The 16,032-nt window shown below is 42.8% G+C and overlaps 1 protein-coding gene across 1 annotated transcript in view; it reads right to left on the reverse strand.

The window, feature by feature from the left end:
• Positions 1–4,364: 4,364 nt before the first annotated feature.
• The window catches only part of LOC126199104 (uncharacterized), a 47,369-nt gene continuing 35,701 nt past the window's right edge, over positions 4,365–16,032 (reverse strand). Inside the window, exon 3 of the mRNA XM_049935895.1 lies at positions 4,365–4,847. Within this exon, the coding sequence (XP_049791852.1) occupies positions 4,365–4,847 (483 nt within the window). The remainder of the gene's footprint in view (positions 4,848–16,032) is intronic.

Raw genomic sequence — 16,032 nt, forward strand, 5'->3', positions numbered from 1 at the left:
GCGTTCAGAGTGCTGCAGATAATGCAGTTTAGAGCAGAGGAGCAAACTTCTGTAGACTGTTCACAGTAAACGTTACAACAATAAATCGTGACGTCCCTCAAAGCGAAATGCGTTGCCCGTATTCTGCAGTTGCTTTTCCTCGTTGCAGGCTTAGGCGATTACTTTTGGTCAACAGCAAAACGAGTGCCAAGTGGCTATTACAACTTTTCGCACTGTGGATAGCTTTCCTCTATTACGTAGCAGGCTACTCACAAATGAAGGACCACTGGTGCGACGAAAATCGGTTATAGTTAAGTCATAACCTGAACGAACTGAATGTAGGGGTGGTTTCCTGCCAGATCATTTTCTTCGAAATTAAAATGCTTGTTAAAGGTATATGAGAAATCTCTCTTAGTGCATTAGAATTGTTGTCATGTCTCCTGTGATGACAATATGAAAAGGAGGTTATGTGTATGGCGGCTTTGTAGCGAGTTATAATAGGTGTTCCGAAATTTTTGTCGGCATGGTGTACTTCGTCTTGGGAGAAGCGTGTTTTCTTATTGATAATCAAGTAGAAAAATGAACGTATGTAACTAGAAAGAATATCTAAGAGATTTTTCTCTATCCAATTAGTAAACTGCTTATTCTTAGACAATCAAAGGAAATACACATATTAAAATGAGTTTTGCATCACACCGATTCCCAGAACTCCTGAAGATAGACGTTGACTGTGGATATTGTATCACAGATACACTCCCTTTGCTGTTCAGAGATTTCACTAAACCTGCCCAAAGAAGTAAACAACCATGCATGAGCAGTGCCTATTAGACGGAGGGTGTGCAACAGCCGATCAGTTCCAGTCATTCCACCAGGAAAGAGGTACACGGCTCGTGTTGTCTGTAGTTCAACCATGCCTAGACGGCCAATACCGCGGTTCGATCGCGTCCGCAATGATACTTTGTGCCAGGAAGGGCTCTCAACAAGGGAAGTGTCCAGGCGTCTCGGAGTGAACCAAAGCGATGTTGTTCGGACATGGAGGAGATACAGAGAGACAGGAACTGTCGATGACATGCCTCGCTCAGGCCGCCCAAGGACTACTACTGCAGTGGATGACCGCTACCTACGGATTATGGCTCGGAGGAACCCTGACAGCAATGCCACCATTTTGAATAATGCTTTACGTGCAGCCACAGGACATCGTGTTACGACTCAAACTGTGCGCAATAGGATGCATGAAGCGCAACTTCTCTCCCGACGTCGACGGCGAGGTCCATATTTGCAACCATGACACCATGCAGCGCGGTAGAGATGGGCCCAACATGCCGAATTGATCGCTCAGGATAGGCATTACGTTCTCTTCACCGATGAGTGTCGCATATGCCTTCAACCAGACAATAGTCGGGGACGTCGCCGGCCGTGGCCGTGCGGTTCTCCGCGCTCCAGTGCGGAGCCGCGCTGCTGCTACGGTCGCAGGTTCGAATCCTGCCTCGGGCATGGATGTGTGTTATGTCCTTAGGTTAGTTAGGTTTAAGTAGTTCTAAGTTCTAGGGGACTGATGACCACAGCAGTTGAGTTCCATAGTGCTCAGAGCCATTTGAACCATAGTCGGAGACGTGTTTGGAGGCAACCGGGTCAGGCTGAACGCCTTAGACACACTGTCCAACGAATGCAGCGAGGTGGAGGTTCCCTGCTGTTTTGGGGTGGCATTATGTGGGGCCGACGTACGCCGATGGTCGTCATGGAAGGCGCCATAGCAGCTGTACGATACGTGAATGCCATCCTCCATATCGGCACCATATTAGCGAGGCATTCGTCTTCGTGGACGACAATTCGGACCCCCATCGTGCACATCTTGTGAATGACTTCTTTCAGGATAACGACATCGCTCGACTAGAGTGCCCAGCATGTTCTCCATACATGAACCCTATCGAACAAGCCTGGGATAGATTGAAAAGGGCTGTTTATGAACGACGTAACCCACCAACCACTCTGAGGGATCTACACCGAATCGCCGTTGACGAGTGGGACAATCTGGACCAACAGTGCCATGATGAACTTGTGGATAGCATGCCACGACGAATACAGGCATGCATCAATGGAAGAGGACGTGCTACTGGGTATTAGAGGTACCGGTGTGTACAGCAATCTGGACCACCACCTCTGAAGGTCTCGCTGTATGGTGGTACAACAAGCAATGTGTGTTTTCATGAGCAATAAAAAGGGCGGGGATGATGTTTATGTTAATTTCTATTCCAATTTTCTGTACAGGTTCCGGAACTCTCGGCACCGAGGTGATGCAAAACTTTACTTGATGTGTGTACCAACGCTGACATTTTTCTGACTTAGCAATAGTAAAATAGTACTTCATCAAATGTTCAAGTGCAGTGTAAGTGATTAAATATCGCACAATGCACTACTGTTTGTGGAAATTTCAGCATCAAGAAACAGAGTGTGATTGCCATGAAACTTATTCCACAAACTAGGGACAACAGAGCTCACAAATCACAACTAATAAAATATTCCTTTCTATTATGATGTAGTGGGGGGGGAGGGGGGGGATTTTTCCTTACAATCAACGTTTTGTTTCCATCTGCGGAGGACATTTTCAATATGGATCGTAGCTGCTTCATATCCTGGCTCGCTACTGTCAGCAGCAAAATGCTGTTTATACGTACTCCTGCGCAGTGGCGTGACATACTTAGCATCCAGGAGACCATCACATTCAATTTGATAGGACTCAAGTACTGGCAGCGACAAGCGGATAAGACGAAAGGCTTTATAGAGAGACCATAGAAACTGTTAAACACTCCAGGAATTTCAATAGGAAGGAGGACGGCGTGAAACTGAATGACATCTGTATCCCGCTGCCAAAGAAGATGTGTACGAGTCTGCCACCACGGGGTGATAGCAACAGTGTACGACGGAAACAACAGCGAATTGTGCCCGGATATTCAAAGCATGTGACGTCACGCCATTGCGCGGGAGCACAGACAAACGGAACTTTGCTGCAGTCAGTAGCCAGTGGGGGATTGAATAGAATATTCGAAGATGGTACGATTCCCCTTGAAAATGTCCTCTGCAAATGAGAACGAAATGTTGGGTTTTAATGGAAAATCCATTCGATCACGGCAAAATAGTCCGGAACATATCGGACATTTCCGGCCGCGAAAGTTTACAGGTAAAAATACACAAATGATTAAAATTACAGAACTGTACATTACTTTGATCGCGAGAGTTCAGTACGGTTTAAAGTCGCCATGTGCTACAACCAGAGGCTCTAGACGCCGTGGCATGAAATCAAGAAGGAATGGATATGCGGCTGGAAAACCCTGCCGCGCAATTTCCATGGGCGTCGACAAAGCATCGACAGTGGTTGCAGGAGGATCAGAACCAAAAAGTGGCCGACCTACCGAAACCAGACATGTGCGGTGGGCGACATGTCAAAGGAACGGGCACACCAGGGAAGCGGTGGCAGCTGTAGTTCTTCGAAGAACACACATGCAGCCACGCATTGTTCTGTTGAAATATGACGTGTGGAACTGTCTGCAGAAGGGGCAATGTCTCGGGCTCTGAAACATCCGAGATATAGCGAATGCTGTTCTGACTGCCTTCAATACGTAAGAGGTGAAATCGCATGTTTACAATGGCGTTCTAAACCATCACACCTGCCGTTAATCCACTACGCTGCTCAACAATTAAGTCTGCCCGGTTGCGTCAGGATTCTGTGCAGGCCAGTCCATTACAGGGATGTTGTTGTGTGTAACCACTCCCCCCTAGACCGTACATTATGAACAGGTGTTCGAAGGTGTTGAAAGGTGCAATCGCCATCCCCAAATTGCTTTTCAACAGTAGGCCTGTGCTGTGATAGTGGCACGCAAAACAACAAGGGGTGCAATGCCCCTCCATGAAAAACACGACCATACCATAACACCACCGCCTCCGGATTTTACTGTTGGCACTACAAACGCTGGCAGATGTTCACCGGGCATTCGCCATACGTACATCCTGCCATCGGATCGCCAGATTGTGTACCGTGATTCGTCACTCCACCCAACGTTTTTCTACTGTTCAATCGTCCAATGTTTCAATGTTTGCGCTCCTTACACCAGGCGAGGCGTCGTTTGGGATTTACCGGTTTGATGTGTGGCTTATGAGCAGCCGCTCGACCATGAAATCCAAGTTTTCTCACCTCCCGCCTAACTATCACAGTACTTGAAGTGTATCCTGATGCAGAACTTGTGAAACACCCTATATATTCCACGTCGATGCATACATGGATTTCTGACATTCACTTGGACTAGTAAATAATGGCGAATAGATCTGCTGCAATTGTTAGTGACAGTTTTTTAATAAAAAAGTTTTAAGCTCCTAGTAGCCAAATATACTTACTTGATAATGGCCTGATGATGACGTACATTTTCCACCAACTGAAAGTACAGTAGCTTCCTTGAGCGATCGTTATTCTCAGTGATTGGAGCAGCAGTCTGTTTAATCGGTGGAACATCAAGACCGTCCCTTTCCTGTCCGGGCACATCTGTGGGAAAACTACCCCTTCGCTCGGCACACACGTCCGCTCTCCCGAGAACCACCAGGTTGTCGTTGAGGACCTGCAGCTCGGCCGTCACCAGCAGCGTCAGCTTGTAGAAGGAGGTGTCCAACAGCATGGAGAGCTGCACCGCCGCGGTGCCACACAGCGCCTGTACCACGTATATTATCTCGAAGGTCGGCGACCGCTGCAGATCAAGCGGCAGCCAGATTGGCAGCGGTGTCTGTCGTTCCACCTTCCGTGAGTCACGAATTTCATCAGCTTTCTTGTGTTGCAACAGCGGTGCGGTGATCCAGCCGCAAATTACTGTCATCACTAATACCTGTAACATAAAATTCACAATTCTGACATTACTGCTTCTTCATTATGATTTTTTATTTCAGAGAGATACAGAAATTTAATATTCTAAACAAATAGAGAAGTTAAACTTCGAAGTTTATCCTTCAGCTATTCAATAGCTATAGCGTCAGTTTATCATTTAGTCGTCAGAGAAACGATACCAAAATCGATATGATTCTTCTATACTTACTCAGTTATAACAGGTAACGGATGTAATCTTAACAACATGCATCTCTTGCATAACCAAAACTTTGTTCTGCTTCTGTCACTCCTTTCATTCCCTATCTTCAAATTCCTATACACACCCACACACACACGCAATTTACCATAATGAGTAAATTGTTATTTGTCACTGTTGGCAATATAATTATTACACTTGACATTGGCAACATATTCCTTCATTACATAAATGTTCACAAAATATAATGTATATGAACATGACAGTAAAAAATTTGTTGACCACTGCATATATTTACAATTACATATCTACTAACACATTCTAACACATACGGTCGTGACTATTGTTACCGTCTGACAGTTGGAGCGACACTAGCACCCGTAGTGGTCTTAAGATTAAGGTTGTTTTTAATTACTTTACTACTTAATTAAAGAAATATTATATTTTTGCATTAGTAAATTATCGAGAGACGTTGATAATCGTGAATTAAAGGTAAAAACAGTTGAGTCTCAATAATTCAGTGCGATCAGCTACAACTTATTCATGAAGCAATATTTTCCAATATGTTTATTAATGCAGTTTATATCGTTGAAATCAAGAGAATATCGACACATATTTCCTGCACGAGGAGCATAGATTTATGTTGTTTCTATTCTTATTATGATAGCCACTTTCTGTGCACGTAACAGCTTTGTATGAAATCTAATGATTCGCACCCTATACGTATGTTCCACGTCGATCCGTAGCCAACTTTCCAATTTTTGCAACTGTAGCTACTTTTGGTTCAAAAGGGAATGTGCCCGGGATTCTTGCCGTCTGTGGCTCAGATTTAGCAACAATTGTGGAAATGGTTTCACCTGTGTTCGGGGACAGTTTTATTACTTTTGACGTTTTATCATCACATCTGTGTCGTTCTCCCTTCAACTGCACATGTAATGGTTCATTTGGTACGTTAAATAATGTAGGTACTGCATTCCATATAAGTATCCACGTTCCAAAGCCACTAACATGACTGGAAGTGTAGTGAACAAAATCTCACTTGTTCAGCAAGTATACAGCATCTTTCTGCAAAAGGTCAGCTCTTCTGCTATTTACTAAGTATTTATTTGTTCTTAAAACAAAACCACATTCTTGGATGGTGTCTGTAAATTACAAGAGAATCGTAAATAAACTGCTCTGTAATGTGGCGTTCCATACATCACAGGCACTGAAGAAAACTAAAGACAGACAAATGCGGCGTCATTTTTTAGTTATTGTCGATTTTTATGTCACTACATACGCTCTCCGTTGTAAAAACTATGTTACAAATCAGTATAAACGATACTATTCGCACTTATCTGTTATCGTATTCAGAATTGTAACTTGCTGATCGCTTGGAGCGCTGTTGTCGCAAAGTATAACACAAAAGAGCAGGATTTTCACGACTCTTTACTTTGGACTGTGTTATTAACCTATGCAACCAAAGATCTCCACAATGCTTAAGACTTGCTCCGCATTAGTGTTTTTATTTTTCTATATGTTCTTTGCACATTGAACTGTACATTCTTTGCCCTTTACTAGTTTCTAGACTCTGTTCTTGATCCCTCATTGCTTACAATGCGTGATGGTTTATATGTGATGTATCAAGACAGTGGCATGAGCCTGTAACCACTGGAGGTATTTTACCTTAGTTCATTTCCTTTCAAATTTACATTTACGTTCAAACTTCAGTGAAAGACTTCGGCAGAGCCATGTTATGAAATAGTTTTGTTTTTTCCCTGCTAGACAGTGCCACAGGTTACCTCGAAATCGTGCATGCCATATTAATCCACATAAATCCACCTGATGATGGAGGTTTAAACCTACAAAAATCTTTGTGCGAATATATAAACAGTGACTGGTAACGTTACACACTGTTGTTTCATTCGATATCAATAAAACTCACGGCAAAGCCAGAACTAAAACGTTGCATTTTCAGTTAACCCTTTACATTGGTTTTAAAGTGAAACAGTGAAATGCTGTGATACGTTCTCTAACCTTTCCTCAAGTTACAGCTCCTTGAAGAGTGAACTCCGTTTTTAATTACAAAGCGTTCTCCTCGTAGTACCAGTCTGAGGAAGAAGACTACTAACAGCAGCGGATCTCCCAAAAGCATACCAGAAGTTCTCTGTTAGATTCAGGCCGTGTCAAAGAACTGGAACTCCATGCGATGATTTGTTTCCTGTTGAAGATACTAGTCCACGAAGCGAGTTAAGTTGTCGAGTGTTGTGAGCTGGCAGACAAAAATCAATATCTATTACTCCGATGCCAGAACTCACAAAGCAGTAAAAAATGTGAATCTATATACCTGTACAGTCATAGCTCTACCTGTACAAACACATCTATCTGCAAGCTAACAAGGGCATGGCCCAGTCCGTCATGTCGAAACATGCCATGACATTTATTATACAGGAAGAACACACCGAAAAAACACCTTGTCAAAATTTGAGAGTTGTACTTATGGGCACTCTATGAAAGCAACGGATCATACTCGTGAACAAACGAAAACAGCATGCGATAAAATTACAATCACATTTCATCCAGTTATTTACTTCTATCGAGACGAACTGGAGGTAACGAAAGTAATGAAGAACAAAAACGTAGAAAAGCGCAGAGAACCTTTAAATTGCACTGCAGTAAAGCCCGTGGTGAAGTCACACTATTATAAAATAGCGTTAATTTTACTATTAATTATTGAATCTAACGGGAGAAGCGCAGGAAAGTTGGGGTTTTGGGCGTAGAGAAACTAAAATGTAGCAGAAAAACGGGCAAATAAAGCGAATGACAACAAAAACGAAGCAGTAGCATGAAATGTGGAGAATCCGGCTCACTAAATTGTAAAAGAAAAGCCAGTACACAACTAAAGAAAATCCACAAAAAAAACGAATACAGGAATTAACCCATATAGGTAAAATCCAGTCACCGATTCCCACCGTCCCATGATTCATATGCAAATTATTTTTTTTATTTTTGCAAGAGTTACATGCACTGTTCTCTAAAACCACTGCGGTGGAATGACAAAAAGTTGCATCTGTAAATAGAATTGACCTAGAACTGACCTTCAGTATAGGTCAATTCTGGTAACCGATTCCAATATTAGTAACTTTTTTGCAGGTGTTCAGAGAGCAATTACACGTTCAGAATTCCTATTAGCCTACATTTTAGTGCAGACAGCTGCTGAAAAAACGATAAAATTAATAACCCATTGAATGGTTGGAATCGGTAACTAGAGTTGACCTGTATAGGAGGTCAATTCTTGTTACCCATTCCAACTATTCGATGGTTTATAGTTTTGGACATTTTTGCATTGAATCTGTGGAATATGTTATATGTTTTTGTAGGATTTCTAGATTTCTAATCGATCTCAGAATTATCACAAAAAGTAACAAGTATTGTAGGTACAGCTCCAAATTTTTTCTCTTTTTCACAGTAGTGAAGAGAACACTTTAGTGCACATAGTTGTTAAAACGTCTAAATAATGAACCGTGGAATGATTGGAATCGACAAATAGAATTAACCTATTTAGGTCAATTTTAGTTACCGATTCCAATATCAGTCATTTTTCCGCGGAAGTTAGACAGCAAAATGCAGAAATCCTATTACAGTGCACACACCTGCCGGAAAAACGAGCTAAATCATGGACCATGGAATCCGTAACTAGAATTAACCTACACAGCTTAATTCTAGTTACCGATTACAATACTTATTAGACTCTACCTTTGTGAATTTTCGTTACTTGTGTACTAGTCCCGTTAGATTTAACACTTATTATTAAATTTTAATGCTGTTTCACAATATTATGCCTTTATGATACGCTATACTGTAATGGATTTAAAAGATCTGTGTGTTTTCCTTTCTCACATAAATCACGATAATAATTTATTTTAGACTTGTATACTACTTTTTTTCTGTTCTTATTTATTTTCGTTACCTTCAGTTCTTTTCGACATAGTTCATAACGGCCTGGCTGTGCTGGTACTGCGAACGGCTGAAAGCAAGGGGAAACTACAGCCGAAATTTTTCCCGAGGTCATGCAGCTTTACTGTCTGGCGAAATACCCTCAGACTTCAACAAGAATATAATAATACCAATCCCAAAGAAAGCAGGTGTTGACAGATGTGAAAATTACCGAACTATCAGTTTAATAAGCCACGGCTGCAAAGTACTAACATGAATTATTTACAGACGAATGGAAAAACTGGTAGAAGCCGACCTCGGGGAAGATCAGTTTGTATTACGTAGAAATATTGGAACACGTGAGGCAATACTGACCCTACGACTTATCTTAGAAGCTAGATTAAGAAAAGGCAAACCTAAGTTTCTAGCATGAGAAAGCTTTTGACAATGTTGACTGGAATACTCACTTTCAAATTCTGAAGGTGGCAGGGGTAAAGTACAGGGAGCGAAAGGCTATTTACAATTTGTACAGAAACCAGATGGCAGTTATGAGTCGAGGGGTATGAAAGGAAAGTAGTGGTGGGAAAGGGAGTGAGACAGGGTTGTAGCCTATCCCCGATGTTATTCAGTCTGTATATTGAGCAAGCAGTAAAGGAAACAAAAGAAAAATTCGGAGTAAGTAATAAAATCCATCGAGAAGAAATAAAAACTCTGAGGTTCGCCGATGACATTGTAATTCTGTCAGAGACAGCAAAGGACCTGGAAGAGCAGTTGAACGGAATGAACAGTGTCTTGAAAGTAGGGTATAAGATGAACAACAACGAAAGCAAAACGAAGATAATGGAATGTAGTCAAATTAAATCGGGTGATGCTGAGGGAATCTGATTAGGAAATTAGACGTTTAAAGTAGTAAATGAGTTTTGCTATTTGGGGAGCAAAATAACTGATGATGGTCGAAGTAGAGAGGATATAAAATATAGACTGGCAATGGCAAGGAAAGCGTTTCTGAAGAAGAGAAATTTGTTAACATCGAGTATAGATTTGAGTGTCATGAAGTCGTTTCTGAAAATATTTGTATGGAGTGTAGCCATGTATGGAAGTGAAACGTGGACGATAAATAGTTTGGACAAGAAGACAATAGAAGCTTTCGAAATGTGGTGCTACAGAAGAATGCTGAAAACTAGATGGGTAGATCAGATAACTAATGAGGGGGTACTGAATAGAATCGGAGAAAAGAGAAATTTGTGGTACAACTTGACTAGAAGGGATCGGTTGGTTGGGCATATTCTGAGGCATCAAGGAATTACCAATTTAGTATTGGAGGGCAGCGTGGAGGGTAAAAATCGCAGAGGGAGACCAAGATATGAATACACTAAACAGATTCAGAAGGATGTAGGTTGCAGTAGGTACTGGGAGATGAAGAAGCTTGCACAGGATAGAGTAACATGGAGAACTGCATCAAACCACAACAACAACAACATTTATTTTCGTTACCTACAGTTTTTTTCGACATAATTTGTGGCTAAATAATTAATCACGTGAACTGTGAATGTAATTTTATCGTATTCTACATTCGTTTGTTTACGAATTTGATCAGTTGCTTTCAAAGATTGCCTCTATATAGCGCCTCTGCTTGAGATATGATGTCATTGCTCAAAGCCGACGAGTGGCTGACTCTTAAACTCTGCCGTGATTTATTTTCTTCTGTTAGTCTAGATTGTAAGAATTACACATGCAATTGTATAGCTGTCGACATGAACTGCCTCTTATTCGAAACATTAATGATAGGTGACATTTTTATATGATTTAGATGTTTCAAATTCGCTTGTGTCACTCTGGATATTAGCACTACGTGGTGCTACCTTCTTTCACGGCTGATCCTGCGTTAGGCTGGAAGGCCTGTGCAAATCTTTGTTATGAGCGCTTCTTCGTGCAATATAAACAAGTAACTTCAACAACTATTAAAAAATACTTGCTGCCCTTCTTAGAACCCAACATTTTGAGAGTGATCTTTTGTTGTTGTATTCTCCGTGCATAAAAAATTTAGGGTGAATTTCAATGTTCCAAATTGAACCATTCTCTTCGTAACTTTCATTCTTCTTTAGTATGCCAGTGGCGCCATATCGCACTTCATCGATTGCACAGTGTTTGGACGGTATTCTAAAATGTTCGGTTTACCATTTGTCTTCCTCCTTTCCAAGGTACTATCGTCCTACTCCCAAACATAAAAAGATCTACTGTGTACAGATTACGAAAATAGATTGTAGCGACTCTGATTTGGTTGTGGTATCTTTATGCTCCACTAGCGTGATAACTTTATACCCAACTGTATATTCTCCGGAGTTATTGCTATGTAAGTATTTATTAACTTATCAAAACAATCAGCTTAGTGTGTTAAGGCCTCTCTTCCGTCGGATTAGAGTTTCACACAAAGAACACTTCATGCATCGAGTTACTTAAAGAAAGATAACGATTTTAATGTGACAAACAGCAATAAAGTAGTAGTGATAAAACGAAAAAAAATATTTGAAACAAGGTATCAACGTATCTAGTGTCATTCGGAATAACATTGTTGTTAAAAAGTAATAGAAATAGTAGTAGAAAGTCTACTACGTCAGCTAGTAATAAGAATAATAATAGTGACAGTAAACCATACAAAATGTACAGTACTTGTGCGTTTACAAAACTGATATTTGATGACGTAGCGAATTCTGAGTGCGAGAAATTTAGGGAAATGAGGAAGGTGTAGTGAGACAGAAGAGTATTTAGTTGTAATGAATTAAGTGGTGTGCGCAGTACAAAGCTAGACATTATTGCTCTTTGAGTACGTATACCATTAGCTGTCTTTTGAAGTAGGATATGTCATTCAGTTCAGCGGGGGGACATCATTCCAAAGTCGGGTTTCTGTTGCTGAGGACAGCTGTCAGCTACGTGTTGGAAAGGGAACGACTGTTTTTTGTATACTGTTCAGTGAGGAATATTAAAGTCGAGGGGAGAGGTGAGGCACTGTATATGTTGGTAAGACTAAAGGTAATCTCTCCACTTACCTGCTCGTAGCCAGGGTAGTTGTGCATGTAACTGTGAAAATGATGAAAAAGGTGAATGTTACAAATGTATCGCATGCAAACTTTCATTATCAGTAGGTGTTTTAAGATTTCCTGAGAAAATCCTTGTAGCGCAACTTCGTTGTAACCTGCAAATGGAAATACCAGTGTTCGTAAAGTTTCATTTTCATGTTTTTATATTTATGTAGGGCAAACGGTGATGCCAATCTATTCTTGGAAATAGTAGCTATGTGCTCAGCCCACTTTAGGTCTTCATCTGTTATTACTATTATCACTATTAGACTCTTTGCTGAGCGACAGAAAGTTGTATTTGGTACATTTACGATCAAAGAAGGTAGGGTTCCCGAAATTTCAGGCTAATGAAGGTGGCATGATCGACCAGGACCGCTTGCATTTTGGATGGACTGAGCTTTAACCCTACACTCTGTACACACTTAATAATACACAGAGGTCACCATTGACATTCTCAGTAGGCGTCCTCACATTGATTTGTTATGCGCTTAAATGTAACTAAAAGTCATCAGCGTACATGTAGTCTTATAGTGACGCAGAACTGATGTCACGACATTGAAGTACGTCGAGAAAATTATCGAAACCCTTGGGGTTTTCATTGTGACTTCGTGTTCCCAAATATGACGCAGTATTTGCGGTACGTCAGGTTCAAACGAAACCATTGCACGGCACTAGGAGAGCAATTTACGCTGCTAAGATTGCCATCTTAAATATCAAGTAAACAGCTTCAATGTCTTTGCTAAATGCTAAAAACGGCGTGACAATCCCTCGTTTCTCTCTGCGGCAAGTTTCGTGTAAACGACTACTTTTGCTAAAGCCATTGTTGTGTTGTTTGTAGAATCCTGATTGATATTCGTTATTCGTCTAATAGGATGCTTGTAGATAACCGTGTTTTATTCTCAAATCTAGTGAAACAAATATATTACCCTCAAGCAGATGAAATTACCCAACTGGTTGCAATAAAGCTTACATATTCTATACAGGAAGCATTTGCTATATTTTACGACCTTGGACACTCCTGGAAATTGAAATAAGAACACCGTGAATTCATTGTCCCAGGAAGGGGAAACTTTATTGACACATTCCTGGGGTCAGATACATCACATGATCACACTGACAGAACCACAGGCACATAGACACAGGCAACAGAGCATGCACAATGTCGGCACTAGTACAGTGTATATCCACCTTTCGCAGCAATGCAAGCTGCTATTCTCCCATGGAGACGATCGTAGAGATGCTGGATGTAGTCCTGTGGAACGGCTTGCCATGCCATTTCCACCTGGCGCCTCAGTTGGACCAGCGTTCGTGCTGGACGTACAGACCGCGTGAGACGACGCTTCATCCAGTCCCAAACATGCTCAATGGGGGACAGATCTGGAGATCTTGCTGGCCAGGGTAGTTGACTTACACCTTCTAGAGCACGTTGGGTGGCACGGGATACATGCGGACGTGCATTGTCCTGTTGGAACAGCAAGTTCCCTTGCCGGTCTAGGAATGGTAGAACGATGGGTTCGATGACGGTTTGGATGTACCGTGCACTATTCAGTGTCCCCTCGACGATCACCAGTGGTGTACGGCCAGTGTAGGAGATCGCTCCCCACACCATGATGCCGGGTGTTGGCCCTGTGTGCCTCGGTCGTATGCAGTCCTGATTGTGGCGCTCACCTGCACGGCGCCAAACACGCATACGACCGTCATTGGCACCAAGGCAGAAGCGACTCTCATCGCTGAAGACGACACGTCTCCATTCGTCCCTCCATTCACGCCTGTCGCGACACCACTGGAGGCGGGCTGCACGATGTTGGGGCGTGAGCGGAAGACGGCCTAACGGTGTGCGGGACCGTAGCCCAGCTTCATGGAGACGGTTGCGAATGGTCCTCGCCGATACCCCAGGAGCAACAGTGTCCCTAATTTGCTGGGAAGTGGCGGTGCGGTCCCCTACGGCACTGCGTAGGATCCTACGGTCTTGGCGTGCATCCGTGCGTCGCTGCGGTCCGGTCCCAGGTCGACGGGCCCACGTGCACCTTCCGCCGACCACTGGCGACAACATCGATGTACTGTGGAGACCTCACGCCCCACGTGTTGAGCAATTCGGCGGTACGTCCACCCGGCCTCCCGCATGCCCACTATACGCCCTCGCTCAAAGTCCGTCAACTGCACATACGGTTCACGTCCACGCTGTCGCGGCATGCTACCAGTGTTAAAGACTGCGATGGAGCTCCGTATGCCACGGCAAACTGGCTGACACTGACGGCGGCGGTGCACAAATGCTGCGCAGCTAGCGCCATTCGACGGCCAACACCGCGGTTCCTGGTGTGTCCGCTGTGCCGTGCGTGTGATCATTGCTTGTACAGCCCTCTCGCAGTGTCCGGAGCAAGTATGGTGGGTCTGACACACCGGTGTCAATGTGTTCTTTTTTCCATTTCCAGGAGTGTAGCTTTTGGCAATAGCATCCTTGCACAAAATTTTCTATGTGTGAAATTCGAATTGCATTCGAGTAGAAACTCGAGTTTTAGAAAACTTGTTCCCTCGTCAGAAAATGAGTGACTTTCAGGACAGATACGTGCCTCTTAAATAGTCTAAGTCTGCCATACTGTGTCTACCTCAACTGAAAAGAAGGGAAAAGGAACGGCGGAATTTAGCGTACACAAACATAGAAAGGCAGTAAAGCCATCTTTGCCTTCGTACAAAGGAACGGAAGGGAAGAAAATCTCCCACAGAACCACCATCCATCTTTGGAATTACAATTTCAATTTTTGTTCTTTATGAGAATTCCATTTTTGACGCCCGCTCCAGGTGCCACTAAGAGTGTAGACATTGTCAGCGTCATATGATCTACGAATTTCTACCAACATTTCTACTATCGAGCCTCCGGTAACACGAAATGTTGCATGTGATCTACTACAATGGAGAACAATGGTCTTAATATGTCTCTAGGTGACGGCATTCTACAGCAGAAATTCAGTGGACATTCGGGATATTATTTGATCTTAAATACCATCCTCCCCCTCACCACCCCATCCTTTCCCATCCTCTCCCCTCCCCACCCCTCTCCTCTCCTCTCCTCTCCTCTCCCCAAATTCCTAAGCCACATCACATCCCTTCCCTCCCTCTTCCTTTTCCTAAACCATACTCCCTTTTTTTGGAAACAGGCCAGTCAGAGAGCATCTACGACAACACACATATTTAGCCCTCCCAACCATAGCTCAGTAGATTACTGCATGTCAGCTCGTCCAATCACATTTTTCAACTCCTACGTAAGACAAATCCCTTTTTGGAAAGAGGCCAATTGTGTTATACGAGGGTCGGTCAAAAAGTAATGCCTCCCATTTTTTTTCTACTTAAAGAAATTAAGTTAAGTGAAAAATTTGAATTTGGCGCCATTCCTCAAACCTTCTTCTGCAATCCACTGCAGTAGTAACTTTCTGTGTCAACAGGTGGCAGCACAGCAGAAGTTTGTAAGATGGCCGACATCGATGTTCGTTTGAGACAGCGTTGTGTGATTGAATTCTTGAATGCAGAAGGTGAAACGCCCATACACATTCATGAAAGACTGAAGAAGGTGTATGGTGTTGTGACAGTGGATGTCAGCACTGTTAGACGATGGGTTCGTCGTTGTAAGGAAGCTGAAGGGCAAACACCGTTGACTGACGAAAAGCGGAGCGGCAGGCCGGTGAGTGCAGTGACTCCACACAACATTCAGCAAGTTGATGACATCATTCGTGGTGACCGTCGGGTGACTGCAGATGAAGTGTGTCGCATTATTTCTCTTAGTAAAGGCAGTGTGATCACGATTATTAAACAATTGGGGTACTCAAAAGTTTGTGCACGGTGGGTTCCAAGAATGTTAACCGATCAGAATAAAGAGGCAAGGAAAACAATAGCCTCCCAACACTTGCAGCGCTTCCGTTTGGAGGGAGATGAGTTTCTGAAAAAAATTGTGACCGGGGACGAAACATGGGTGCATTTTTTTGAACCCGAATCAAAGAGGCAGT

This window comes from Schistocerca nitens, chromosome 1 (genome assembly GCF_023898315.1).
Source record: "Schistocerca nitens isolate TAMUIC-IGC-003100 chromosome 1, iqSchNite1.1, whole genome shotgun sequence".
NCBI lineage: Eukaryota > Metazoa > Arthropoda > Insecta > Orthoptera > Acrididae > Schistocerca > Schistocerca nitens.